The 25,781-nt window shown below is 42.1% G+C and overlaps 3 protein-coding genes across 5 annotated transcripts in view; all 3 read left to right on the top strand.

The window, feature by feature from the left end:
* LOC124297937 (L-lactate dehydrogenase-like) overlaps positions 1 to 3,145 on the top strand; it is a 53,086-nt gene extending 49,941 nt beyond the window's left edge. Inside the window, exons 2-8 of the mRNA XM_046749399.1 lie at positions 309 to 375; positions 475 to 627; positions 697 to 814; positions 1,620 to 1,958; positions 2,428 to 2,545; positions 2,648 to 2,780; positions 2,861 to 3,145. Of these exons, the coding sequence (XP_046605355.1) occupies positions 334 to 375; positions 475 to 627; positions 697 to 814; positions 1,620 to 1,958; positions 2,428 to 2,545; positions 2,648 to 2,780; positions 2,861 to 3,058 (1,101 nt within the window). The 5' untranslated portion in view covers positions 309 to 333 and the 3' untranslated portion in view covers positions 3,059 to 3,145. The remainder of the gene's footprint in view (positions 1 to 308; positions 376 to 474; positions 628 to 696; positions 815 to 1,619; positions 1,959 to 2,427; positions 2,546 to 2,647; positions 2,781 to 2,860) is intronic.
* A 192-nt stretch (positions 3,146 to 3,337) lies between these two features.
* On the top strand, positions 3,338 to 9,003 carry LOC124297947 (L-lactate dehydrogenase A-like 6A). The gene is made up of 6 exons (XM_046749417.1): positions 3,338 to 3,697; positions 7,090 to 7,207; positions 7,776 to 7,949; positions 8,103 to 8,276; positions 8,462 to 8,703; positions 8,775 to 9,003. The coding sequence occupies exons 1-6, from the start codon at positions 3,338 to 3,340 to the stop codon at positions 8,949 to 8,951; spliced, it is 1,245 nt and encodes a 414-aa protein (XP_046605373.1). The 3' UTR covers positions 8,952 to 9,003.
* Positions 9,004 to 18,064: 9,061 nt separating this feature from the next.
* On the top strand, positions 18,065 to 24,204 carry LOC124297644 (L-lactate dehydrogenase-like). Of its 3 annotated transcripts, none has more exons than XM_046748882.1 (5): positions 18,065 to 18,202; positions 20,981 to 21,110; positions 21,926 to 22,391; positions 22,949 to 23,190; positions 23,279 to 24,204. In XM_046748882.1, the coding sequence occupies exons 2-5, from the start codon at positions 20,985 to 20,987 to the stop codon at positions 23,441 to 23,443; spliced, it is 999 nt and encodes a 332-aa protein (XP_046604838.1). In that variant the 5' UTR covers positions 18,065 to 18,202; positions 20,981 to 20,984; the 3' UTR covers positions 23,444 to 24,204. The 3 variants fall into 3 exon arrangements, with proteins under 3 accessions (XP_046604838.1, XP_046604841.1, XP_046604840.1); XM_046748885.1 differs by lacking the exon at positions 18,065 to 18,202 and adding an exon at positions 19,935 to 20,229; XM_046748884.1 differs by lacking the exon at positions 18,065 to 18,202 and adding an exon at positions 19,935 to 20,240.
* The last annotated feature ends 1,577 nt before the right edge of the window (positions 24,205 to 25,781 follow it).

The raw sequence follows: 25,781 nt of genomic DNA, 5'->3' as shown, positions 1-25,781 counted from the left end.
CGTATCATCAAATACTCCATACCTACTGTGGGCCGAACGTCTGTATAATCCATAACTCCATTCTTATTTGAGGTATAAAGCAAAATTTATTCAGCCTTTGAGTAAAGACTGATCAGTATTCGGTCTGAACCTTCCCGTGGGATTTCCCCTGTGAACATTTTATCATCCTCAATACCGAGCTCGATACGATTTCACTTGACATCGTCTTGTTCTGTCCGTCGAATCTACTTAGCGTCGTAGCAGTTAATGTTTGTGGTAATCAGAGATTGTGTTCGACGTAGCATTATAAGGAACGACCATTGTTGCAGGTGGTGATAATACACGGCCGATGGGATGGCAGATGATGCTGAGAAAAAGGAGGAAAATGATTGTGACGTTAGTTGAATGGTCTACCACAGCCAGTTCCCTATCTTTATAAGAGTGTAGAGAATTGATCAGGGTTAGATAAAGGAAACTGATGTGTAGCTATTTCAGGATAATAGGATTCCAGTCACAACAACCACCACCAAGAACGCCTTGATCACCACGCAGGTGGGCCCTTGCGAGAGTCATCCTCACCGTGTTAAGGTATCCATCGTCGGTACCGGAAAGATCGGAATGGCGTGCGCGATCGCGATTCTCATGAGGGTAGGTCACCTCAGTTTCAAACATCATGAATGACCTTTTCGTGATTCATTTCCAATTTGTCTCTTTCAGAAAATGGCCAGTGAAGTCTGTCTGGTTGACAAGGACGCCGAATACGCGGCTGCCGAGGCGGCTGATATCCAACACGGAGGTGTTTTCATAGGGAATCCACTCGTGACCGGCACTGCAGGTATAACCTTATAACTTCGAACCGTTAGTTTTTTCTTTATACCAATCGCAGTGTGGGGGGGAGAGAGAGAAAACGTTCGGCAGCGTTGGAAAGAGAAGGGTACAAGATTTTTGATGAGAAGAAGCGGACCCCGTTTCGTCTTCATCGCACGAAGCTCAAGGGCCCAAAATTGATACGTCTTGACAGACACTCTCTATCCCCGTTTCACCCATATTCCAAGATCTAAAAGCCCATCGGTCCTCCTGAAGAATCACCTGTCAACCTAAAGTCCAGTGTGGCCCGGCAACCCCTACCCTGCCCGAGAGTTTGGGAAAGACAGTCAAAAATATATTTAATCTGATGCCGCATCTCTTCCTCGGCGTACCTCGACCGCGGTCTCGCTTCGAACAATCCCGTTGTTTTCTCCCTGACGGTCGTAAATATTACGTATTTATTTATCAGCCTGCAGATCGCGAGCCATGCGTTAAGAGTGGAGGGGTGGTAGCCGGCAGGGTTAGGGTTTAAAACAGTTATTTCCGTCGAACTGGGAAAAAACTTGGCGACTCTATCCGACGTGGAAGAAGCGAAATATCCAGCCTTTAGATCGGCATTTCAAACATTCCGGCTCGCAACGCAACGCAACGCGAGATACGATAGTCATAATTTCAAGGAGATACACATCGCTGCAGAGTTGCAGGTTCACGGTGGAAACCTGCTCCAACGATTTTATTTCTTCTCGTGACCGGGTCGACGGAACGCACAACTCTCACCGCAACTTATGCAAAAAATTGACAAATACATTATAGATCTGAATTTCCTCGTGCAGATATCACCTTCGTCAAGGAGTCAGCCGTGATCGTAATAGCTGTGGGTGAACCAACGCCAGGAAAACCTCCCGACGTCGCCACTAATTTGGCAATTTTTCGCAAGATCATACCCGCCATAGCTAAGCACGCGTGCAAGGCTGTTCTCGTGGTGGCTACTCAGCCGGTTGATGTGATGTCTTACATTGCTTGGAAGCTGTCGAAGCTGCCGTCGAGTCGGGTCATCGGGACAGGCACCCTCGTCGACAGCATGAGGCTTCAGTACTATCTCAGCCAGAAGTTGGGCCTGGCGAACACCTCCGTCAGCTGCATGAGCATAGGAGCGCAAGGCGACACCTCAGGTGAGAAACTCCTCGCAGACCAATTGACCGGCTTCTTCCTGTGGGCCTTCAAACTCGAGCCAATTAGCCAACCGTGAACACCGTGCATGCATTCGCCCCACATACGTGGCTCACATGCTACTCACACACGAGTCACCGATCTGCTTCTATAATTAACAGTTAGTAGGTATATACGGTCGGTTCTGCGTACAAAATCCGATACCCACAGTTCACTCACATTCTTGGCCGCTTCACAGCTCAGACACAAACCCTTTTTCTCGGATAAAGGTAATATCCACTCTGGTTGACTTTACCGATCATCGGAAAAATATCTTCCGCTCTGCGCTCTACGTTACCATCGTATCGATTATTGGATAAAGGGTTTCTGTCTAAGCTGTGAAACGGCTCAAAATATCGGGAAGATGTCAGTATCGAGATCTGTATGCAGAACCGAGTCTGTATACCTACTACAGTTTCAACTGGTCCACAGTTCCCGTGTGGTCTGGTGTTCACGTCGCTGGCATGAAACTTCGCGATATTAATCCAAGGATGGGAGAAACCGATGACCCGGAGAAGTGGAACGAAGTTTCCCAAGCTGTTAACGATTGGTGACTATCGCTGAACGTATGAACTCTGTGTTGGATGCCACTGATCTCGAAAAATGTTTATCGTATAACAAAATTCAATTTTCTTTTCAACCTTAATTCAAGCGATGCCAATATCAACTCGAAGAAACGCGAAAGAGGACCAGCATGTTGGGCTGTCGGATTTTCCACTGCTGAAATCGTAGACGCTGTGCTGAGAGACACGAAGGTTGTACTGCCAGTGTCGACTTACATACACGTGAGTGATTTGTCTAATGTCACCATGAAGGGATTCCGATTGGCTGAAGTAGATTTTTTATTTCTGTATATTTGTTTCAGAGCTGTTCTCACGGGATGGACAAGGATGTCTACATGTCCATTCCGTGCGTATTGGGCAAGGACGGTGTTCATCATACGGTACGACAGAAGCTTACTGACACTGAGAAAATGGGGGTGCAGGAATGTGCTGACAATATAAGAAACCAACTCAGAACTTGCGGTATCCTTCAAGAGCCACGCGACGATGTCGAGGAGTGAAAATTCTCGCAAAACGAATATCTTACCCAAAATTTTTAGTTTTTCTACGTCCATCAGATCACCTCGCTTTTTCTATTGTTTTCTACATTTCTACCAATTGATCTACTCATTTTTAGTGTCTCAAATACAGAACCGAGCCCTCGGCCATTGTATGTATATTTCTTTTTTATGCGGGTGAACTTCAAAGACAAATAGAACGGAAAACAGAAGAGAAAAAATAACCGAAATATCTGCCATATAAGCCGTATCGATTCTAAATGTCACCTGAAAAAAGGCGATATGACGATACATGCATTTCATTTATTTCTGTCAGTCAAAATATGTCAGGGATCGGAATCGGTTAGAAATTCCAGGGAAATAGTAAAAATTTTATATACTTGTCATGGTGAAAGTCCGATTATAATTTATTCCATAAAATCGGAGGAACGTGTGTGTAGTGTGTTGTATCGAAACAAGGACTACGGATATGCAAAGATGCAGCCAGATAGTAAGAAGAAGTCGATCGACCCTAGGGGGAACACAGCTACTTTTTTACTCACGAAACATGCCGAATTTTCCTCTAATGGTCATCGGGTAAAAATCGTTATCGTCGGCAGTGGCCACACGGGGGTTGCAATCGCCATCGCAATACTCTTCAAGGTGATTGTATGCCTACGGTATTCTTGTTTGACTTGTCACGTGACCGTAGAGCTCCTAACCTCGAACGGAATTTTGCATATTCAAAAACAATCCAACCTGAAGTGATTTTCCGATCGCATAAAAATGTAATTCAAGATTTATTTTTGCTTTTTCCAATAAGTTATGGACGACAAATCATTAATTAATCGCATTTCTCAACATACTTACCTAAAGCAATGATAGTATAATAATACGTAATAGAGAACCTTCGTAGCCCAGTAGCTTTAGTTATACTCTTAAGAATATTAGTATTCTATATGAACTATGGATTGGAACATGGGGAAAAAATATTCCTGGTAACGTCTGAAAAATTCGGAATCCAAATTTGTGTCTTCACGTTTCAGAGTAACCGTGCTTCGTGTAGAGTAAAGCGAATAAGATTTCGTCCGGGTTAACTCCAGACATCCTTAGATGAGAATCATTTCACTGAGTGCTTCTGGCTAATCGAGATTTGATTTACAAAATGAATTTTTAAGAAAATTTTTAGTACAGTGAGTTCAGGGGTCAATCACAATTACCTGCTTTTTCTGAAGAATATGTATTCAGTCGTTAGGGAATCGCGTGTTTTAGAATATGAAAGTGGATTCAAAACGTTGAGTACCTCACGGATGTATTTTAAATGAGAGATACAGAATACTTGATTGCATTTTAAACACATTTCATAACCCTTACGCCCAAGATTTAGTACCCGACTCCGATAGCGCGTGACTCCTACATAAAATCCAAGCCTCTAAGCGCCGAGGGAGGGCAGGCCTCGGGAATTTCTTATTGCTTTTACATTTATTTAAGTTCGCTTGTAGCGCAGCGCTGGACCAACGTAAGCTTGTACAGAAAAACGATTTTACGATGAATATAAAAATTGTAATTAGGCCACATAGTGATTAAAACGTGGCGTGATGATGTAGATTACGTAATTGTTCACGAATCGATATTGAGGAACAACTTGCTCATAACCGGGTACAATTAAGTCGTTCTCGTTTATCGAACATTTGAGTTCATGGTTTCAAAACAATAACGATTTTGGCGAGATAGTTTGAATACTGAATTTATTCCTGATCGATTTTTGTGATTACAATTTTAACATAGTAGCATTATTACAGTTTCAGTTCATGTTGTTCACAGTTCTATTTTTATTGCTTTGATTTTATCGTAACAATCCGTCAATTGTTCACGATATCATATTTGAGTCGTGAATTCATCCCGTGACTCCACTCCTATTTTGAGTTTCCAGATACTCATATTCCCAGTGACCAGTATCGTCGAAAACCAACAAGTTCCCAAACCTCTGAAGACAACGTCATAACTTTCACCTGCATTGTAGTCAACTGTCGTTGTTCACCGATACCTGTTTCCAAAGCTGCAACTGTCCAGACTGGACGAAGAGTTATCAACATCACAACAACAGGGATCGAGACGAATGAATCTTCCACTAAACTCCCGCTCAAGGGTGTGAGAGCTGTAGGGTGGATCGTCGAATACTGTCAACCGTTTCTTCCGGGAACTTGAGCTCGACGATGAGCAGGGTGTCGTAGATGAGCAACAGCACGGAGCCGTGGATTGCGATCGCAAGGTCGATGCGTTGGACGAACAGCAGGGGTTACAGACATCACATCTCGGTCGGGAACATTTCGAGCAATTCTGTTGACGAGGGGTGCAGAACGGGCAGCAGGAAGTCGATGGAGGCGGGGTACAGGGCCTGCAGCGGGTACAGGAGGCTGATGATCGCGATTTTGAGTTTGATGATATAATTACGCGGCTCGGTCTGGATCCGGGGCAGCTGACGGATGGGCAACACCGAGGGGTTGGCGTGCCGGTCGCTTTGCAGCAGGGTGGTTTATAGAGGGAGAGACAACCTTTGAGAGCGGGGCAAAGATCTCGTCTCGAAATGTAACGACAGAGTCCTGGGCCAGGAGAGGGTGGAGGTGGGACAGTAGATTGGGTACAACAGGAGGGCGGCGTGATGGTTGGATAGGTGAGGCGAGGAGGACAGGATGATCCGCGAAGACACGGAGTGCTGCAAATTCTTGGCATACAACACACACGCGTCGGATCTTTGTGGGTTGATGGGGACGGGCGGGTCTCGTATTTTGCAATAATCGCGTTGATACGGTCTGCAAGGGTCTGGCGTGGCCGGCAGGTACAGGAGTGCATTCCCTCCAAATCGTCAGAAGTATGCCTCCTCTGATATCGGTCAGTTCATTTTATGATTGTTTGATTGTACGGGAATTTTGAGATTCGGATTAACCTGAAAATCTGGTCGGCTTGCGTTGTGATTATAAAATCGCGCCTGTCACCGGATGTGCTGAGTTTATCATGAAACTCGTCTTCATTGGAAAGGGAATCACTCTTGACAAAACAAAAGAGAAGAAACGTAGCAAAACGAGTCAGCTGAGTCAGTTTGCTAGTTCTATCTACCAGACGTCAATTGAAACACATAATCAGACAAGAAAAAACTCCTCGCTTCGTTGATTTCTTAAGGATTGGTGACGCGGTTTTGCCATCGAATTCTTACGTAGTGATTCTGTCAACGACACGTCTTGACTCTTGAATGCCAAGATAGCTGGTCGTCCCAAAAACCGACTTATCCAAACTCATGTCAGTTGGCTAGTGAACACAGGCCTCTTTATATTGCATCGTTAGTATCGCCTAACCACGACGAAACGTTTTATGGCAGGATGTAATAGCTCCGGTGAGTTAATATGACAGATGTTTGTTTTTGTTAGAATTAGCGGAAATTCAACCCTACGTTACTTTGGAAGGATAGTTAATGCGAAGCGGTTGCCTCCGTTGCCATTCTAATTTCGAACGGAGAGACTGTATCGACGTTACATTCGCGTCAGGTATTATTTTCAAATTTGTAGGACATATAAGTCGATACTTGAAAGCTAATAATTATCTGCATACACGGCAACGGTTAGCAACGTCACGATGGACGTTGATTTCGGCGTATTGTATTAATTGGGTTGCGTAAGCTCGTTAAGTCATGATGGCAGACGGCCAATTGTAAAAAAAAGTGTAGTGTTTCTGACGGTGGGACATCCATTCCCAGCACAACAAGGGTATCATCATAATTATTTCACCATGGAAACCTAGCCTAGAATCCCTTCCGACGTATTGAAGAGGAGCGAAATAATATACTAGGAGCAGCGTCTGACGATCGTTTTTGCCAGGTCAGATACAGCCACTTATAGGCGGCTATTGGATATTGGATATTGAGAATTGTTCACAAAATGGAAGCATATTCTTCAGATGTCAATTCACAAATAAATCTGACTATTGAGCATTCTCGAGTTCAGAATACCGAGTCTCTGTCCTACTTCTCTAATTTGTATTATTTTATTCATGTTTTGTAGCGCCTGGCCTCTGAGTTGATTCTGATAGACACGAACGAAGATCTGGCAAAAGCAGAAGCTGAGGACATCGGTCAGGCCGCAGGTTTCTTAGGTAACCCACGGATTATTGGAACAAAGGGTGAGTCACTTCACAAATGAACATAGTCATAAATGTGCGTGCATAGAAAAATTTATGTCTTGCTCTCTCAAGATCATTTTTGAAAGTTATAATGTTTCGACAGCTCTACTCCAATGCTTGACAACTTTAGTCCTATAAATTTGTGATTTCGTCACTATAAATAAAGAAATTGGTAGCCCATTGACAGAACCAATGAAATGGAATGGAGAAACTATCATCTGTGCTCAAAGGTCTCTTTCTTATTCGTAAAATTTTGAGAGTATATGCATTCATAGTACTTTATACAGTAATTATTCAAAAGTTGAGCAGTACTTTCCAAAATAGTAACTAAAGTACACCTATTTGCTATTTGAGAATCATTTGATATTTTCAAGCCAGTACGAAGTTAACATACGAATGCTTTGACTTAGAATTCATAAAAGGTTGGCGAAATGGTAACTATCCGCTTGACATATTTGGTAATGGCGGTTAATGAGCCAAATTCTGAAGCTGTGTCAATCCCTATGTTCACGAATGTCTTCGAAAACGTTGATTTCATACATTGAACATCTGTATATCCTCATTTCAGACTACAGCTTCGCAAGAGATGCTGCGGTCTGCGTGTTTACGGCAGGCACTCAGGTGGAGAAGGATCAGGACCAACACTCCATGTTGGAACCAAATATCGAAATTTTCAAGGTGGCCGTTCCGAATGTATGCAAATACGCACCGAACAGCATTATCGTCATCGTAACAAGCCCTGGTGAGCACGGGTTCGGCTAAAGAGGAAGCGAATCGTGACAGGCAAAGTGTTTTACCGTGTCGAATGTTGAAATGGTTAACTTGAAAATTAGCAAAAGCTGCTCGATCTAACTTGAAAACAAAAATACCCACCACATACACAACCATGTTGCAGTTGACATCATGTCCTACGCCGCTATGAAGCTCTCTGGATTCCCTCCAAACCGTGTCATCGGCCTCGGCACATTCCTGGACAGTATACGCTTCCAGTACTTCATCGCACAGAAATTAGGACTGTCGGCAAACTCCGTACAAGCGTTAGTAATCGGAGAAAGTGGACCTAGTTCTGGTAATCGTGAACAGTATACTTTCTGGATGTACTATTATCGTAAAATTTTTCCCTTGCGTTATAGTAATCAACGACTATTAAACCTCAGGTGACATGAGGTTTCGAAATCGCAATTACAAAGACTTTGTAAATGAAAGGATCTCGGTGAAAATTTAATCACCAGAGTCGTTCGATAATATTTTTAGTTCCCGTTTGGTCAGCCGTTGCCGTTATGGGAATGAAATTGAAGGAAATAAACAAGGAGATTGGACAGAAAACCGATCCAGAAGGCTGGGGTGAACTACATGAAAAAGTGGCGAACTGTGACAATGATCTGATCGATAAGAAGGGGCATTCGAATTGGGGCGTCGGGATTTGTGCTGCAGAGATTGTCGATGCAATCGTTAGAAATACTTGTGCTTGTCTCACTGTGTCAACATTCGTCAAGGTTTGCTTTTGATATGAAAAGTTTTACACGAACCGAATTTCTTTCAACTTGCAGTTTCTTTACAATCATAGGGGTGCCGACACGGTCTCGAAAAGGACGTCTTCATGTCGCTGCCATGTGTGGTTGGAAGAAACGGTGTCCAGTCGTATATACGCCACCTGTACACTACCGAGGAACAGGAACTGATGACCAAATCTTGCCGGGCCATTTACGAAGCGCAGAAACCATATCTGGACCGATTAGAATGAACACTGAAAACTGTTGTGCATACCGATTTTTTCGAGTAGATTCGTGATTAGTGGAGTAAACGTGTTGTTGCTTTGTCAAAGTTTTCTTGTTTTTGTTTCTTAACCAGAAATAGAAGCACTGCTCGACGAGTTGTGCGGGACTTCGGTTTTGCTTCAGTTTGTCCATTAATATATGTTACCTTATATCGCGTCCGAGAGACCAGCAACTTTGAAAAATCGATCTGCTTCTTGGAATTGCAATCCATCGAAGCATTATCTGCTTCGATTTCAATTACTCAACGCCGCGGTCAATAGCTACTTAGTTGCCGGCCACTGAACCGAATCTTGTTTGCTTCACGTGCGTAGGTGTACTGGATACATCGTCAGCCGAGTTGTCGATGCCATTCAGCGATATGTAACGTATGGGATTGTTGTGTATCTACTTTCAGTTTAGTGTTACATGTCTGTGGTTTCGTATAAGGTGAAAAAGGTGATTCAAGTTTTCGAAAACATTTCTCTTAGAGAAACACGTCCACTTCAACCACTTTTCAAGTCTGCGATGGTCCTTGGCGTGCTATCGCGACTCAAAGTTCTACCTATTCCTCCACTTTTCAATTTTTAGCTCCAATATCACACTATAAGTTAATTTTCAACACTATGCCCCTGTAAAATTAACTCTTTAACCATTTTGTGGTTTGTTGGCAGCCTTACTATTGTATAGATCTCACAGTCAACTATTCCTGACTTTTCTGCCAACATTCACGTTTTGTCTACCTTGTATTCTTCATATTTTCTTACAACCACTTCGAAATGGTGCGTCAAAGTACGCAGAACTTGGGTCAGAACTGCATCAACGTGTCTCGATGTTCAGTTTGTCAACGACATGAGAAACAAGGATAATTAACCTGCAATTTGCTTTGGTTTAATCGCACCTTTGAATCTCGGAAACGGACTTTATCCCCTGACAAAATATTATGCATCGTGATAAACCTACGCAGAGAATCAGCAGTATTTCTACCATTTTATAACGGCCTAAGTATCACATAGAAGCGAAGAAGAGGTATCAAGATATGTGCGAAGATACCAAGAACAGTCTCCTTCTAATGACCGCATGGAGTCGTTGAATCAGGGTAGCTGGAAACGGCGTGTAATATCTGTTCGACGAAATTCCCGCGAAGAGCTGAACTCCCGGTGTAGTTTAGTACAAGGGAATCGCGTCGCGACTTCGTCGACGCCACTGACGTAGGTGCCTTCGACCCACGTCGCATATAAGCTGGCGTTACCGTGAAACACATTAATCAGCCTTACAAGAGCAGGACACGCGTTGCAGCCGGGGTAAAGTAAGACGTATCGGGTAAGCCGTCGGTGATCCGCTGAATTGGATTCTTGGACACCTGGTGGGCCGCCAGGTCGGCCTTACCCCGGGGAATCCGGGTCCTCGGATCCCGCGTCTGGTTATTAACTACTCGAGGACATCCTCGTGGGCGGCATCCGTTCGGGGCGACGACGTTGACGACGAAGAAGAGGTCAGCCGTCTCGTCGCCAAGTGATTCATTACGTCAGCCAACGAATAATCGCGGCCGGCGAACGGGCCGAGGGAACAAGTACGATGGTCGCACTTCTTTATCATACGCGGAGCTTCGTCTAGCTAAATCTTGCTCACGGATTGACCAACGGAACAACGCTCGACCTGGCTGGCCCACCCGGGACCGGCTTCCGAGCTGCTCCGGCAATTTCTTGGTATTATCTCGATGATGTGTCTAGCCTCCGCGTAATTTATGAACCACCGAGCGAGATTATGCCTTCTGACTTAATTCCCGTATACCCCTTTCACCTCTGCTACTTTGCTACCGACTCCCGGACACTTGAGAGGTGGAAATTGAGACTCTTATTTAGGAGGTGTCTCTCATGTCGGAGAGCAACACCGAACAGCAGCTCTTCGCACGAACGTTACACAGTGAACAAGCTTTGAGTCGAAAGGCTGGATATAACTAAAAAATCTAATCAATTTTGATCGACATCTGAATTAGAGATTTCCGCACTTTGCAGAAGGTTATCAATTTCAGAGATTTGAAACAACGAACTTTACGTTATATTTTGTGTAATTTTATATGTAATGAATTTATTTCAAAAGTTTATTGGTGACTTAAATTTACTTCAGATGAAATGATCCAGTAACTTCAGATGATTGTCAAACGCTTTTAAATCAACGTGCTCCGATTGATGCCAATCAATGCCTTCAAATATCCTTTCATGAGCTTATAAAGTCGATTTGTTTTCTGACCAACTGTACAGTTAATTTCAGTAGGAATTATCTTTCGCAATGACCAAAGAAATTCATGAACTGTTTTCGTGGTGTCTGCTTCTGGATCTTATTACTTTTTTTTCAATTATCAAGTCGATAACAACGACTTTATGAAGAATTACATTTTATGAGTACTCGAATTATTTTGAGTCTGAACTGCATTAAATATCATTGGATACCCCGGGATCACTGATTTCTGCACACAAGTGCCACGAAATCATAAAATTGGTTTCGGAGCGAGGTTGATTGGTTTGGGGAAGCGTGATTGAGTCGCGTTTTATTTAGTCACTAAACCAATCAGTAATTAAGACATTTCCAAATCAACGGTTTTTTTTTTATTCGTTCACGGTTCGTTTCTTGATCAGGGTCCTTCGGCATCGACTGGCGGCTTACCGTGTTGCTGTCACCTCGTTATCCAAAAGCAGTTCAATTAAAGTCGTGAGTATCGAACCTTTTCACCTCGACAGAAGATCGAGAGAAATATTTTTCAAAATTCAAAAACGGACAAGTCTTACAGTGTCCAAGTTATCGTCAATGTTCTATGAAACGAAACACGCAGCGAAAACAGAAGTGCAGTACATATCATAAGTTAAGAGTACTTGAACTTGAATTTTCCTCAAAACCAGTACGAAGTTTCGGAAAACTTTTCTTGTACCCTTGCGAGGATGTTTTCGACCTACAAAGAGGTAATAAATATTTAAATTACCTCCCGGCAAAGGGTTGATACTCAGCCCCCGTCGAACAAACAATTTAATTTTAAAGAATCACTGTAATTACTATCGTCGAGTTACAGCTCGGTCCTACCAACGTCCAGGAGATTAACTTCAACCTCGCCGCCTACCGGATACGTGAATGATCTTAGCCCTTAAATCACTCAGTCACGCTTCGATACAACTCTTATGGATCCGCTTACACCAGGATTAAGATTTTTGCGGATTACCACGGTCCGGAAAAAATCCAGCTCACCACCTTCGGCGGATCAGTCTGCAGTTTCCGCACGTCCGGCACTGCAGAACACCTTACCCTGAATCAAACCTGACGTGGATTCGAACTTGCGACGGGTCTTAATGGTCAGGGCGAGTATATACGGCATCGTCTACCGAGGAATATTACCATACTGGCCTTGCCCGCCCGTCTGACCATCCACTTGTCTCTTCCCGGGCATCTCCGAACCATCTTGGCAGCATCTTTGCGGCCACCGTGTTACACGTTGCGTTCAACTTTTGTCTCTCTTTCCTTTTTTTTTCGCTTTATTGATCCTTCCTTTTCTACTCCTTGTTCCCTGTTATCTTTCTACCTCTCGTCTTCGCGCTTCCAATCTCTTTTGCCCTTGACGTGTATGAATACGCCGCTCGCCGAGCGTCTAATTCGTATACGCGTATTCACGTGCAGTGTCGATGAAACGTTTTGATGCTACGGTCCCTAACGAAGAGAAAACTGTGAAGGATTAATGATCACTCAAAATTCCAGTCTTCGTAAAAAAGAAACGAGATGTGCGAATGAATAAGCATAACCCATTTCCAATGAGATTCGAACGATCGGTGAATCGTTAGCGATCATTAATAAAAAATCGTCATATTGAAAATATTTAATCATTTCTAGAACTCGTTTCTACCAACGAGTTCGGAAAAAGGAATAAAATCGAGCAGTAACTCTACTGTATATCCTTGAAATATAAGTAGATCAATGACTGAATTGAAACCTCGAGTCATCAGTGTCTTTATTAATAAAATTATTCATCCGCGGCAAGAAATGATAGATCTTTGGTTGACGCAGGTGCGTTTAATAGCTTACAGCATACCGGTCGTAGAACGTTATTGGTAAGTATAATACATACGAAGTAAATTAATCATGATAACGGATTAGGATTAGGGCCTAGAGGCGTAAATTAAAAATTTAGAAGGATGAGCGGCGACGTAAGACGGATTAAGGAATTAAAGTAATTGACTACGGGCCTCGCGGACAGTTTAGAAATAAATCCCAAAAAATTTCTGTCCTACGAGTCGCCGGAGTCTCGCGCGCGGGAAATTCTGAATAGAGCATAGTGGCGTCACCTGGTGGCCCTCCTCGGTACGCCGTTCGAATTTTTGAAAGCGGTCGGCATAACGGTCGGTCGGCCAAGCGCCACGTGAGCGAACCTCGCAGAGGCGTCACTTGACTCTCGAAAAGGCAGAAAATGGGTATCACTTCTTTTGGTACAAGCTTGAGTGAAATATCGGAGTAGCCGGCGCTTGGCGCAACTCAGCGTTGATTGTAATTAATAGCCGCCGATTGCGTCAGCTCGGCCGGTTAATTGTCGAGCGAAGACAAACGACGGAGGAACACGCCACCGTTGCATTAGCCGGTCTTGTACCATGACACGACGGCCACAACTATGGGACCAATACAACTTGAGACTACACTACTTGGCCTCGGGCCCCATTGGGTGTCGATTCTTCGGCTTGGGGTGTGCAGGTACCTACGGTGCACCTCGCAGCATCCAATCGAACCCTCTTTCGGTCTATGCAAAATCGTGGCTATATCGGGACGATCATAAAATTCAATTTATTACCCGAGAATACCGAGTCGTTAGCTATCGTGTAAAGTATGACTTACAAATTGCACGTTCAGAACAATCTTGTTATGGATTTGATCACACCATGTGTGAACCACATCGTAGAATAAATGGACTCGTCGATTAATAATTATCTGATATCCCCGGTGCTTATTTCAAGACTCTGTTATCTACGAGTATAATTAGTTTTAATCGGGATTTTATGTTGCGATATTATTTTAAGCCTTTTGCACAGAACTTTCCATGTAAATATTCCAGGTAATGTGACACGTGCGTCTCGCATTGCCGAAACCGCAAATCCAGTTCCATTGACCAGGGTGCCATGGTCGATTTCGACGTTGACGTATATTACATCTCTAAATATCAAAGTCCACGTACCTTAAACGCGAAAAAGGGCCTAACGGCCCCATTTTATACGCAATTCTGAACAAAAACACTCCAACCCATTTTCATTTGGGGCAGAAATAAAGAAGTAGCACGAATTCTACGAAATCGCAATAGTAAATTGTATGTATTGGAGTGTTTTTGTTCAGAATTGGGTATAGAAAGGGGCTCTTAAGCCTTTTTTCGCGTTTGAGACACATGGACTTGGACCTTTGGAGATACATACATTAACGTTAAAATCGACCAGGGAATCATCCTAAGATATACTAATAGAACGTGACGGATTCTCTGAAGTCTGATCTGCTTATCGTTAGAGAATTTATCGATACGATTCACACGTGACACAGGCGTCTATGATAATACAACGTACTGATAAGTCGTGCAATAGATCGTTAAACATGAGGCGTAATAGTTACACGCTCACGCGTGGATCAATGAACGCACGCCGACCGATGAACCAGGAAAAATGGCCAAGTCAGATAAGCACCCAGGGCTGTAATTGCGAGCTGGATAATTTCTGCACCTTGGGGCCCCCTACGAGGTCGACGCTCTGATTTATGGCCCGATTCTGGATTACCGATAAACGCATGCACCGAGATCCTGCATTAGCGGCAAAGATCGGCCTCGTGATCTTCCCCGCGAGATTTCAGATCTCCAACGATTATATGCCTCGATTCGAGATTTACGGAGGTGCAAAGCTACACCTACCGCCGCACAAACAGCGGTGCTTACATATTTATAGTCAAGAATCACTTTGTACTCCGATTCTTCAAGTTCACGCTATCGCAGGAGTCGATGCTGCAGCCTAAGGTACTTTTCTGGCTGGTGGTGCCTGTCTCATACCAATATCGGCGTCACGGATCTTCACTTGCGTCTGGGCACCGAGGTCTAAAAATTAGCGGGTAAGCCAAGAGAAATACGCAAATAATCATGATCGAGCCAAGTTTTAGCTGCCTGACAAACTTCCAGGTCCGAGTTGTTATACGCTACATAATGTTGAAACTCATTGTCAAACTGAAATACGAACTTGAAGAATGTGTTCCTCATGGGATTCTCATAAGAATTTTCAAAACCATTTAGTATTTTTGAACTTTACATACTTTTGAAGGATCGATCTATTCCAAAGTAATGATGACCCAACATTATAGCCGTAATGTCAGCTGTTTTTATTTTAGAGCAACGGGTACTTTGAGTATTGGGGACTTTTTTCATCGTCGTTGCTTTAGATTAACTCCGTTTTCATTCAAATACGGCGAGATCGTTGGAGACAAGTGTTTACTGCGAGTGGTTTTCTTCTTCGTGGTTCGGCGTGGGTATTGACGACCCAATAAACGCATCGTTTACCTTCTTCGATAGAGGATTGGCTCTGTCGCATAAGGGTCCAAAATCACCTGCCACGGTTTTCCAACGAGGTTTCATCGTAACTTACAATCACGCGATCTCGTGAAAGCACCTCCTGCAACGGCGGTGCCTCGTTGGGACCCACGAATGGTCCGAGAGGAGTCGACGAGTTTGCCGTCACTAACGAATGCGCATGCATTAACCCACAGTAATTACGATATCAAAGACTCGTTGGTAATACTTAGCGGCGTCCTAATTGCTGCCCTCGACAATTTATTAAATTGCTCTATTACTCGCTTCGGGCATAGAGTGCAGGTATAGGTATAACTTTCTTGAGTTATTAGCTTCGCATTATAATGCATTACGCGCGAGTCTTCGCTGCATAATGCCTTGTTTATGGAAAGCAGTTTAACTAGAAGTGTATTTTTGTACTTACCATATACCACCGTTTTACGCATCCAACGTTTGGAGATTATACAAATATACACCTATCCGCGTATTAACTTCTGTAAACAAGATCCAAACCAATTTCTTAGCAACAAAATTAAAATTAACTCAATATGCTCCAATTTTTTAGGCAGCATTCTCGCATACCGCAAAGATGTATTTATGCGTGTATGGATCGTAAAATTTCGCTTATGAAGTTAAGCAAAGTTACAAGATTTTATTGCAAATTTAATGAGAATGCTTGGTAATTCAGTTTAGAATACGAAATTTATAATTTATTTGCACTTTTTTATAGTAAATGTGCTGTAAATTTACAAACATTTTTAACACTGTAATTGCTATCCTGTCAAGTATAATTTCGGGTGCAAGATATATTGTAAATCATCTGTTCAAAAAACCAATCCCGTTACCGCAAAAAAAAGCAATAAAGAAGTAATGAAATTCATTAAATTTCAAGGATGTCCGATGAAAAAGAATCCGGAAAAATTCGACTGGATTTACCCTGAAAGGCGTATTTCAAAATAATTCCGATATCATCTGGATAGGTTTTCCGCGTATGACGCTTCAACATTATCTGCCTATCTCAAAGCCACAGACTTTTTTTCTTCCGGCAAGTCTCATTGTATTTCATTTCCAGTTTCAATCAGCAAAGTTTATATGTTATAGTCACTGCACGTGCTGGCGAATAAATGATAACACATTTCAGTAATTTCTATGAATCGAATTCAAAAATGATACTATTCAAACTAACTTCCTCATTCAAGTCGAGTCAAGTATCGACAAAGTTTTTCTTAACTTCTCGTATCAACGATTAGGAGCACAAAAATTGATCCATATTTTTCGCCCAAATGAAGTAACGAATTTGGAGAATATAACTCTGACATTGTAATTGGAGTGAAACTGCAGCCTCTTATATCCCTTAAAACTATCAAAAGCAATCGCAGTCAATTCAACTTCCGCTTGACGCAAGAAGCACCGTGAACTTGAAATATCTACAGTGATTGCAACACGTGCTCAGCAACACGTCAACCCGTTCTTGGTTAGCGGTGTAGAGAAGGAGAGTAACAGAGAGCAACAGAGACGGGCCAATACGGAGAAAGCGAGACAGACGAATGAATAGCGGTTCAGCGAGTCGCGAATGACGAATCGCACGTATTCCAGACCGGGGAAATACTGATGAAATCCTATGACGCCAAGCGCAACACATTGCGTTAGGTTGTACAATTTTGATATTTGCTGGCCAATCATTTGTTTCATCAGACGAGGGTGAACCACCAGACATTTGACTCCGATATAGGCTTTCAGACAAACATAAGTTAGTCGCTCGTTACTTTATCACATTGGAATAACGCAGGCTTAATTACAACGCTTTTATCACCAGCATTCGCTGTACGTCAAAAGCTGTTATCTTTACCCCGAATCATGAAACATGAATTAAAGTTCGACCAACTCTTTGCCAACGCATCTCCTTCCTCAAATTATCATCAAATGTACACAACGCCTCATGCTGACAGTATGATTCGGACTCTTTCCCTTTAAAATTAAAGTCGAGACCGGCGATATCTCAATTCCCACGAATCGTGCGGATCTTTTCTACCCATTGTAACCAGTTTTCGTTGAACTTTCATGAATTGACCAGGTCTCGTTCCGCTTTGTATTGAACTCATACGAGTGGGAACCATGGGAATAAAACGAGCTTAAATTCAACCGGCTCGCTGTCCAAAGGCGCGACACGATTGGATCAGCGGTCGGAACCACGGGACGTTGAGAATTTCGAGGAAGACGACCGATGGGAATAGCCTGCGCATTCGGCGGTTCGTGACATCGCCCGGCGCTGCGCATGCGCCGTGAAAGTGTTCGAAGAATTTCAAATCGTACGTGTCGTTGGGCACTCGCGCCGTTACGCGACCAAGCCAACCGCTGGAGTCAAGCCTGCGTATTTATATTCATGTTTAATCACGATTCTGCGATGGTTTTGATGGCTGGTCAATTCGGCGCATGATTTTAGAATTTTTAGATTCCGAATTCTCGTGACTAGCGGCCAAAGTGGGGGTTCGACGGAGCGAGAAAGTGAAAATAGAACTGTATAAAAGCACGAGGTAAGGTCACCTTGGGAAACATAATCCTGCGAGTTGTCAAACGGTCAAGGTGGTCTACGATACCGGCTTCGAGTTTACTACTCTGTTACAAGTTTCACACGGGACTTATTGTCTCTTGTTGACCAAGTTTACCCTTCTCATCGTAAGTACCACATTTTCAATCGATCAAACCTTGTCTTTAGTACCAGTTTTCTCTAGTTATTTCCACCTGTCATAAACGTGTGTGTCTGACGTTGAGCAGAAGCTAACGTAAGAGCTACACGTGTATTTACGGTGGTTCCAGGTACTACACATTGAATTCAGATCGAGTTCTTAAAGCAGTGCAATTGTTAATTAACGTTAATCGACTGAATAAAATCGCGTTAAGCTGAAATGGACACATGTGTTCAGAGTTCTCAAGAGGGAAGTGGAGGTGGAGAAAAGAAATCATTGTCAATTTACTTAGATGTCATAGTCGTCTGAAAAAATTGTTAACGATGATTGTTCACCGGCACTTTTGTGTATACACAGTGATGGAATCAGTACTTGCACTGACATCTGTGAGCGGTGCGTCTCAAGTTTTCCACCCTCGTGCACCAGGTTCTATTTTACCAGCCGATGTTCAAGCCCTCTTGTAACGAAGAGAAACCTAAAAATATTCACTTACACTGATTTATCGGGTTATATTTACGTTCAGCTGTAGTGATCGGATTAAATAGCGCCAAGATGTATTTGCCATCTGTTGTAGCTTTGCCAGAGGTCGTTGCACTTTATCTGCGTTTAAAAAGGGAAACTACGAAACGATCGGAATTACGATTTTATCTGAATATGAAAACATGCATATTTCTATTCCTGTAACGCTCGCATTCCCTGCAGTATAAGCTTACTTTGATTATCACTGTTAAATCTTATCGATAAAGCCCGGCTTATGATCATTTATTGCCCGAGACATAACGATTTCGAAAATAGATAACTCTTGAAGATTTTTTCGGGAGTAAGTACCCAGTGAATAATGAGTAAATTGTCCCTGTTCCTTGTATCACAAATCTATCTGCACTGTTATCCTTATAGGCATACTGCAACCTGACTGCTTTATCTTCTACTCATCCCTCCACTTTTCAATTTTTAGCTCCAATATCACACTAGAAGTTAATTTTCAACACTATACAAATTTATAATCGCTGATGCAACAGTTCTAGACGCAATGAATTTGACAAAAATTACGTTCATCGGGTGAAATTCTATGCAACTGTATACTGTAAAGGCGTAGCACTGGTCGTATATTAATGAATAAGTTTGAAAATTTTCTATCCAAACGAGAAGTAAGAAGAGAAATTTTACAGTCCTAAAAACCGAACCACTGTCTCAAATGTGCAAGGATCAATTTTTGGCTACGTCTACTTTCATACGTAGATTGAATTTTCGCAGATAATCTTTTGGTTATTTGGTTGTAATAAAATGCCATGAGAATAAGTGAAAACGTTGGTGAATGAATTAAGCAAACAATATTTGGATCACTGGGATGGTATAAGATGAAAACGCAATTTGCATCAGAGAAGTAAAGAGAATACAGTGCTGGGTACATGGAATGGACAAAATAAAATAAGAGATTCCATGCACGCGTTACAGGCATACAAAGCACACTAACTTTCTTTATTGGACTCGAGACCACATACACGCATCGAATATATTAACACACGTGAGCGAGTTACGAGCTTGGCTCCATACCATCATCCATACGGTCCGGGTGATTCGACCTCTAGGCGTTCGGCAAGGTCAAAAGAGTCAAATCTGCCCAAGGACGCCAAGTGCGTTAGTAGGTCAAAGCCAGGCCTGCGCGATGACAGTTGAGGCAGGGGGAATCCGGGAAGACTTGATCGCACCCTGAATTCGGGAAACAGGCATAAGAGTAGCTGGTGCAGAGCCACCCACAAACCATCAGGTGATCTCGCAGCATTCACGGGCAAAAGTTGATCGCAGCACTTTAATCTGGACAGCTTCCTTCGTTGTACCTGAAATCAGTTCAGTCCCTCACTTCAGACTCTATCGTATTTCTGGTGTCTATTCGGTCAGTCCTTATATTATATATTGGTAGAAAAGTGCAAAGAGAATCAGTCAGTTGGATCAATTTTGACAAAGGGAACAGGGCTTCGAATTTCCGTTCGTCAACCAGGAATCTTACAAGGCTCGGTACGAACGTTGTGAGTGTTACATTATCGACCGTTTAAAATAGGAAAGATTCTCTCGAAATACTTACAGATGAAAAAAGGTTGGAACAGGGAGAATAATGTCATTTCTAAAGTTATAGATCCCCAGGTTCCCTGGATTTCTTACTGACCATAATTTATGAGTTTCGCGTTTCGTTCTTCTTTTCGCTTCTTATTACCCGTACTAATTGTTGTCCGTATTTCACCATGATGAAGTTAGTGGGAAACATTAGAAGCTTTTATGTCATAAGAGATGAAGTTTTACGATTCGTTCAGCAGATTTTGGTGAACGATATCATCAACATTTTGAAATTAATCTCCCTAAAGATGCTGATGTTGCTGTATTGCTTCAGATCTGCATCGTTCTATTATTTTCAAATAACGTCAAAGACAATTCGATATTATTCCAGACCAGCCGTAAACATAAACGGTGTGACAAGTATTTGAAGATTGATAAAAAATAAAGCATAAATTTAAAATACGCATTTTGCTTACTGGCGTTTATGAAGTTTACAGCTTGTGTATCAATGACGGATTAATTTACTTATGATATCGAAATACATAAACCAGTATAAGATTACTTTAAAAATGTGATAGTCATCGATAATCATATGTAGACGATCGGCTGCGTAGATAATCAGAAATGACAGTTTCTAATCGAGCATGAGATGAAGTCCTAATCATGAATCCGCTATGCTGAGTAAAAGCTATAACAATATTGATTTCACTTTCAGAATAATGACTTCGATCAAAGAGAGGCTGTTGAAAACAGTCGTCGAGCCTGTCTCGGGAGGTAAAAACAAAATCACCATCGTTGGTGTAGGTCAGGTCGGCATGGCCTGCGCCTTCAGCATCCTGACCAACGTGAGTACATATCGCAGTCTACATTTACTGTTAGAGTAATATAGCTTATAATAAAGAAATCGCTTGTTCAAAAATGTTCGTTTCTATTCTGAATCGAATTTTGAATAATTCAACGTCAGATCAAACAATTTACTGATTAAAGACACTTCGAAGCAAAACGACATTTTTTACGAAATAATTTTCTTCCATAGTAGAATATCTTCTACATTATCACTCCAAAAAATCCATCGTCTCAGAATTTTGGATAGTATACAAATCAGTGATTCTGTTTTCAGACCAATTTAACAAATTCAGCCATCTTAATTTTTTTGGGCGTGGGGTTCGTCGTTACGAAAATCATGTAGTGTTGTGGATTATCTACATAAGATAGTCATCTTAGATTGATTCACATCTTTTCTCAACGCAGAGATAACTTGAGTTCAGTTTATCTTTCCTTATTATCAAGGTAGATAAATCTGTGATGCTTCTTCATCTTTTTTGTTGAAAAAAGATAAGGTGAACTTTGCTTATTGAAATACAGGCAACGCTATCCAGAGTCACGACTCTGATGTAATTTTACAAAAATGAGTAATTCAACAGAACCGTCTTTTTGAAAAAAGAACACTCCACGGTCTACCGCACGGTGGAAAAAGAGAGGAAAAAAAACGTATTTGGTCGAACAAACCAGTCCTTCTTTTTAAAATCTTAGGAATCCCCCGTTTTTATCGTTATCTTTTTGGTTACAATTCCCCTATTTATCATTACCTCCGATCAGCGTATATAAATATCGTATTTTGAAACGTCGTCTATAATCGCCCCTTTTTTCTCCTCTACAGAGTGTCTCGAGCGATGTGGTGCTGATCGACGTGATGGCCGACAAGCTTAAGGGCGAGATGATGGACCTTCAGCACGGCAGTGCGTTCCTAAAAAACGCAAGGATCAACGCGAGCACGGATTACGCGGCGACGGCGAATTCGACGATTTGCATCGTGACTGCGGGAGCCCGTCAGCGTGAAGGAGAGACGCGGCTGGACCTGGTGCAAAGAAACACAGACATATTCAAGGGCATAATTCCTCAGCTGGTGAAGTACAGCCCGGAAACAACTCTCCTGATCGTTTCTAATCCCGTGGACATACTGACTTACGTCGCTTGGAAACTCTCGGGACTGCCAAAGAATCGCGTTATCGGAAGCGGCACGAACCTCGACTCTGCTCGCTTCCGTTTCCTTCTCTCACAGAGACTCGAAATCGCTCCGACATCCTGCCACGGATGGGTGATCGGAGAACACGGTGACACAAGTGGTACGTGGAAACTTTCAAGTCGATAATTTCGAACTAGATCTTGTGGACAAGTTTGGATATTTCTAAACCACCTGCACACTACTTTGTTTGAACAAAGTGAGGCTAATATGGCGTGTAAAGTAGGTCAATTTGTTATTATCATTATTACTCATTGTCAGCGCATGCAACGACATATTGCCAAAACTTCGAGTGCATATAGCGTGGAATAATGAAAAGAGTGAAAAGAATATTAATCATCAGCTGAAAAAGCAGGCTGACTGTGGCCGCCATATTGGTTTCACTTTGAACACATTTTTTCCTCCCTTCAGTATCCAGACTTGTGTGAAAGACTAGTCGATATGTCCAAAATTACTCACCATGATACCGTCGCGGTAAATATTTCAACCGAAATATTATACATACATGCGTTCAGAAAGTTCGAATTAAGGTCTAAATTTTCAACCCTAATATGAATTTGGTTACACCGATACAGCTGTAGACACATTGAGAGAATTATTTATCTTTATTTTACGGCAAACGATTTTTTTGCTACAATTAGAGCACATTTTCTTTCGTAGTTCCCGTATGGTCAGGTGTAAACATCGCTGGAGTGCGTCTTCGCGACCTGAACGAGAAAGTTGGTACCGATCAGGACCCGGAGAACTGGGGCGAAATCCACAAGCAGGTGGTTTGGAGTGCGTACGAGGTGATCAAGCTAAAGGGGTACACTTCCTGGGCGATTGGTCTGAGCATTTCAAACTTGGCGCAATCGATTCTGCGCAATATGAGCTCCGTCCACGCGATCTCCACTCTCGTCAACGTGAGTCATTATCATCGAGATTTCACGAATAGTTCTCGTGCTGCGATACGATTCCGCAAAAATTACCATCTCAATTGTATTTCTTCAGGGATTCCACGGCATCACCGAGGACGTATTTCTGTCCCTTCCTTGCGTCCTGGGCGAAAACGGAGTATCCCGAGTCGTCCTGCAGCAGCTTACGGACACAGAGCGCGATCTTTTGCAAAAATCCGCAAAGACGATGCACGAGGTTCAATCTGGCCTCAAGTTCTAAGCCTTCAATTCCTAATGTCTTTTTGCTCCTAAATACGTGTATTTTGCCATACAGCGCACAAGTTTGATAGCATTTAATTATTTATGATATAACTCGTCATTGTTTTCTCTCTACGTGTTCTTCTACGTTTAATATGGTAGAAAAGTGCATTTTATTCTGATTCATCAATATATTATTTATTTTTTACCAATCATACGTAGTATAATAATACTTTTGTGCTGCATTTCACAAGTATTGCATTACTAAACACTTCTTCTGACCATGCAAGACGGTTAAAGCTTGCGGTGTGTATTCACCAACCTGTCAGTATTGACTAGTTTTCATTATAATAAGTCTATATTTCAATATGTGTGTGATTTTATGATGTTAATTTATTCGATGATAATTGGTGTATAATTACAGTAGATGCGAAACTAATGAGATGATATTATACTTATGATTGTTAGAAAAAAAAATTCGATGTACTGAACCTGCAGTGAAATTTCATGTAGTTAGTTAAAATTTTATTTTGCGGTCGAATCCATTGTCAAAAAATTTTTTTCACTATATCCACGTACGCTGAAATGCTTCTTCTTGTTACCCTGTAAAACTTTCTTGTGTATAATGCGAAGATGTTGCAAGACTGATGCTACTTCTCCCCATGACTTTTCACAATTTCACACCTATAGCTTCTCACTGCCTAACACATTATATGAAAACTGAGAATATTTGTAATTTCTTTTCAGCTGAAACAATTAATTAAAAATTATTTATTTCTGTCACGATTGTGGTCTTAATTTTCCCGCAAAATTGAGATTAGGTAAGTGCATTGGATAATATATTGCATACGATTTTCTTAATTTTGAAGCTAGTTATTCAAGTAGTAGGTAATTTGTATCAATTATCTGAAGTGATAGTCTTGCGTCAAGAATTTGGTTCTTGGGTTGAACGGTAAAATTTTTATTATAAATTCAGAAAATTTCACGTCTTACAGTAGTCGCCAATGATGTGTGACATCCAACCTCGTGACCTAAAATATTAGAGTCGGGTATGAATTGAAGTGATTATTTATCAACTTATTAAGAAAAGCTGCAAAGTAACTAGCTGTATTTTAACGCACATTTGAAAGGTACGAGCAAAAATTGTATCATCCAACTGTCGTAGAACGACAGCGTTATTAGCTGACCCGTTAACTGAAGGATATATCTTCAGTCAACGGCTGACCATCGAAGGGCCTGGCCGCTTGAGTCTGGAATCGGCAGGAGAGATAAAGTGCGTATTTCTTGTATGAAATGTGAAAACTAAAATCATTATACATCATATCATATCTTCATACATCGTACATCGTACATCATACATCATACATTATACATCATACATCATCATACCTAGTATTACAGTTCGAAACCAAAGTTTGAATTTTCGGATGTTCGGAAAGTGACGTCACCAATCTAAAATCGGCTAGCCGAGTTCCTCAGTCGGATAACAACCGCGCAGTAGAGCGGACGGATGAGAGTCGCGCTCCGCAAATTTCGAGTACCGGGTTCTCAACCTCCCGGATCCCGCGCTTCGGGTCCGCTACGCGGTGAAACTCGACTTCCAGGACAAGCGCTCCGTGGTTCCTGGTTCATGTTTACAATAAATTGTTTCAATTCGTTTTTCGCGCAACCCCAAATTCGGTACCTGTCAGTCCGCTAATAAAATTTCTCGACTTCCAGGATAAGCGCTCCGTGGTTCCTGGTTCATGTTTACAATAAATTGTTTCAATTCGTTTTTCGCGCAACCCCAAATTCGGTAGCTGTCAGTCCGCTAATAAAATTTCTCGACTTCCAGGATAAGCGCTCCGTGGTTCCTGGTTCATGTTTACAATAAATTGTTTCAATTCGTTTTTCGCGCAACCCCAAATTCGGTAGCTGTCAGTCCGCTAATAAAATTTCTCGACTTCCAGGATAAGCGCTCCGTGGTTCCTGGTTCATGTTTACAATAAATTGTTTCAATTCGTTTTTCGCGCAACCCCAAATTCGGTAGCTGTCAGTCCGCTAATAAAATTTCTCGACTTCCAGGATAAGCGCTCCGTGGTTCCTGGTTCATGTTTACAATAAATTGTTTCAATTCGTTTTTCGCGCAAGCCCAAATTCAGTAGCTGTCAGTGGGCTAATGAAATTTCTATAACTTTATAATCTTCTCATAATCTTTTTGGTAAAATGTGTCGATAATAAAATTATATTAAACCTTACACGGTATTTTTGATTTGTTCTCATCCTGAAAATATTTATTAGTATTCGAGGTATAACTCGAGGTGGTTGGCGGTGGTCGTTGGGGGTGGTTAGGGGTGGTTGCGGGTAATCGCGGTGATTCA

Source organism: Neodiprion virginianus, chromosome 2, assembly GCF_021901495.1.
Source record: "Neodiprion virginianus isolate iyNeoVirg1 chromosome 2, iyNeoVirg1.1, whole genome shotgun sequence".
Taxonomy (NCBI): domain Eukaryota; kingdom Metazoa; phylum Arthropoda; class Insecta; order Hymenoptera; family Diprionidae; genus Neodiprion; species Neodiprion virginianus.
This window is presented reverse-complemented; position numbering and strand designations above follow the sequence as displayed.

What these genes read in the sequence shown, in the direction of transcription:
- LOC124297947 (XM_046749417.1), top strand. Translation starts at nt 3,338, where the DNA reads ATGACGATACATGCATTTCATTTATTTCTGTCAGTCAAAATATGTCAG. An exon ending in ACGGATTATTGGAACAAAGG is followed by an intron (nt 7,208 to 7,775) that starts GTGAGTCACTTC and finishes TCCTCATTTCAG; the next exon opens with ACTACAGCTTCGCAAGAGAT. An exon ending in CGTCATCGTAACAAGCCCTG is followed by an intron (nt 7,950 to 8,102) that starts GTGAGCACGGGT and finishes ACCATGTTGCAG; the next exon opens with TTGACATCATGTCCTACGCC.
- LOC124297644 (XM_046748882.1), top strand. Translation starts at nt 20,985, where the DNA reads ATGACTTCGATCAAAGAGAGGCTGTTGAAAACAGTCGTCGAGCCTGTC. An exon ending in CCTTCAGCATCCTGACCAAC is followed by an intron (nt 21,111 to 21,925) that starts GTGAGTACATAT and finishes TCTCCTCTACAG; the next exon opens with AGTGTCTCGAGCGATGTGGT. An exon ending in CGATCTCCACTCTCGTCAAC is followed by an intron (nt 23,191 to 23,278) that starts GTGAGTCATTAT and finishes GTATTTCTTCAG; the next exon opens with GGATTCCACGGCATCACCGA.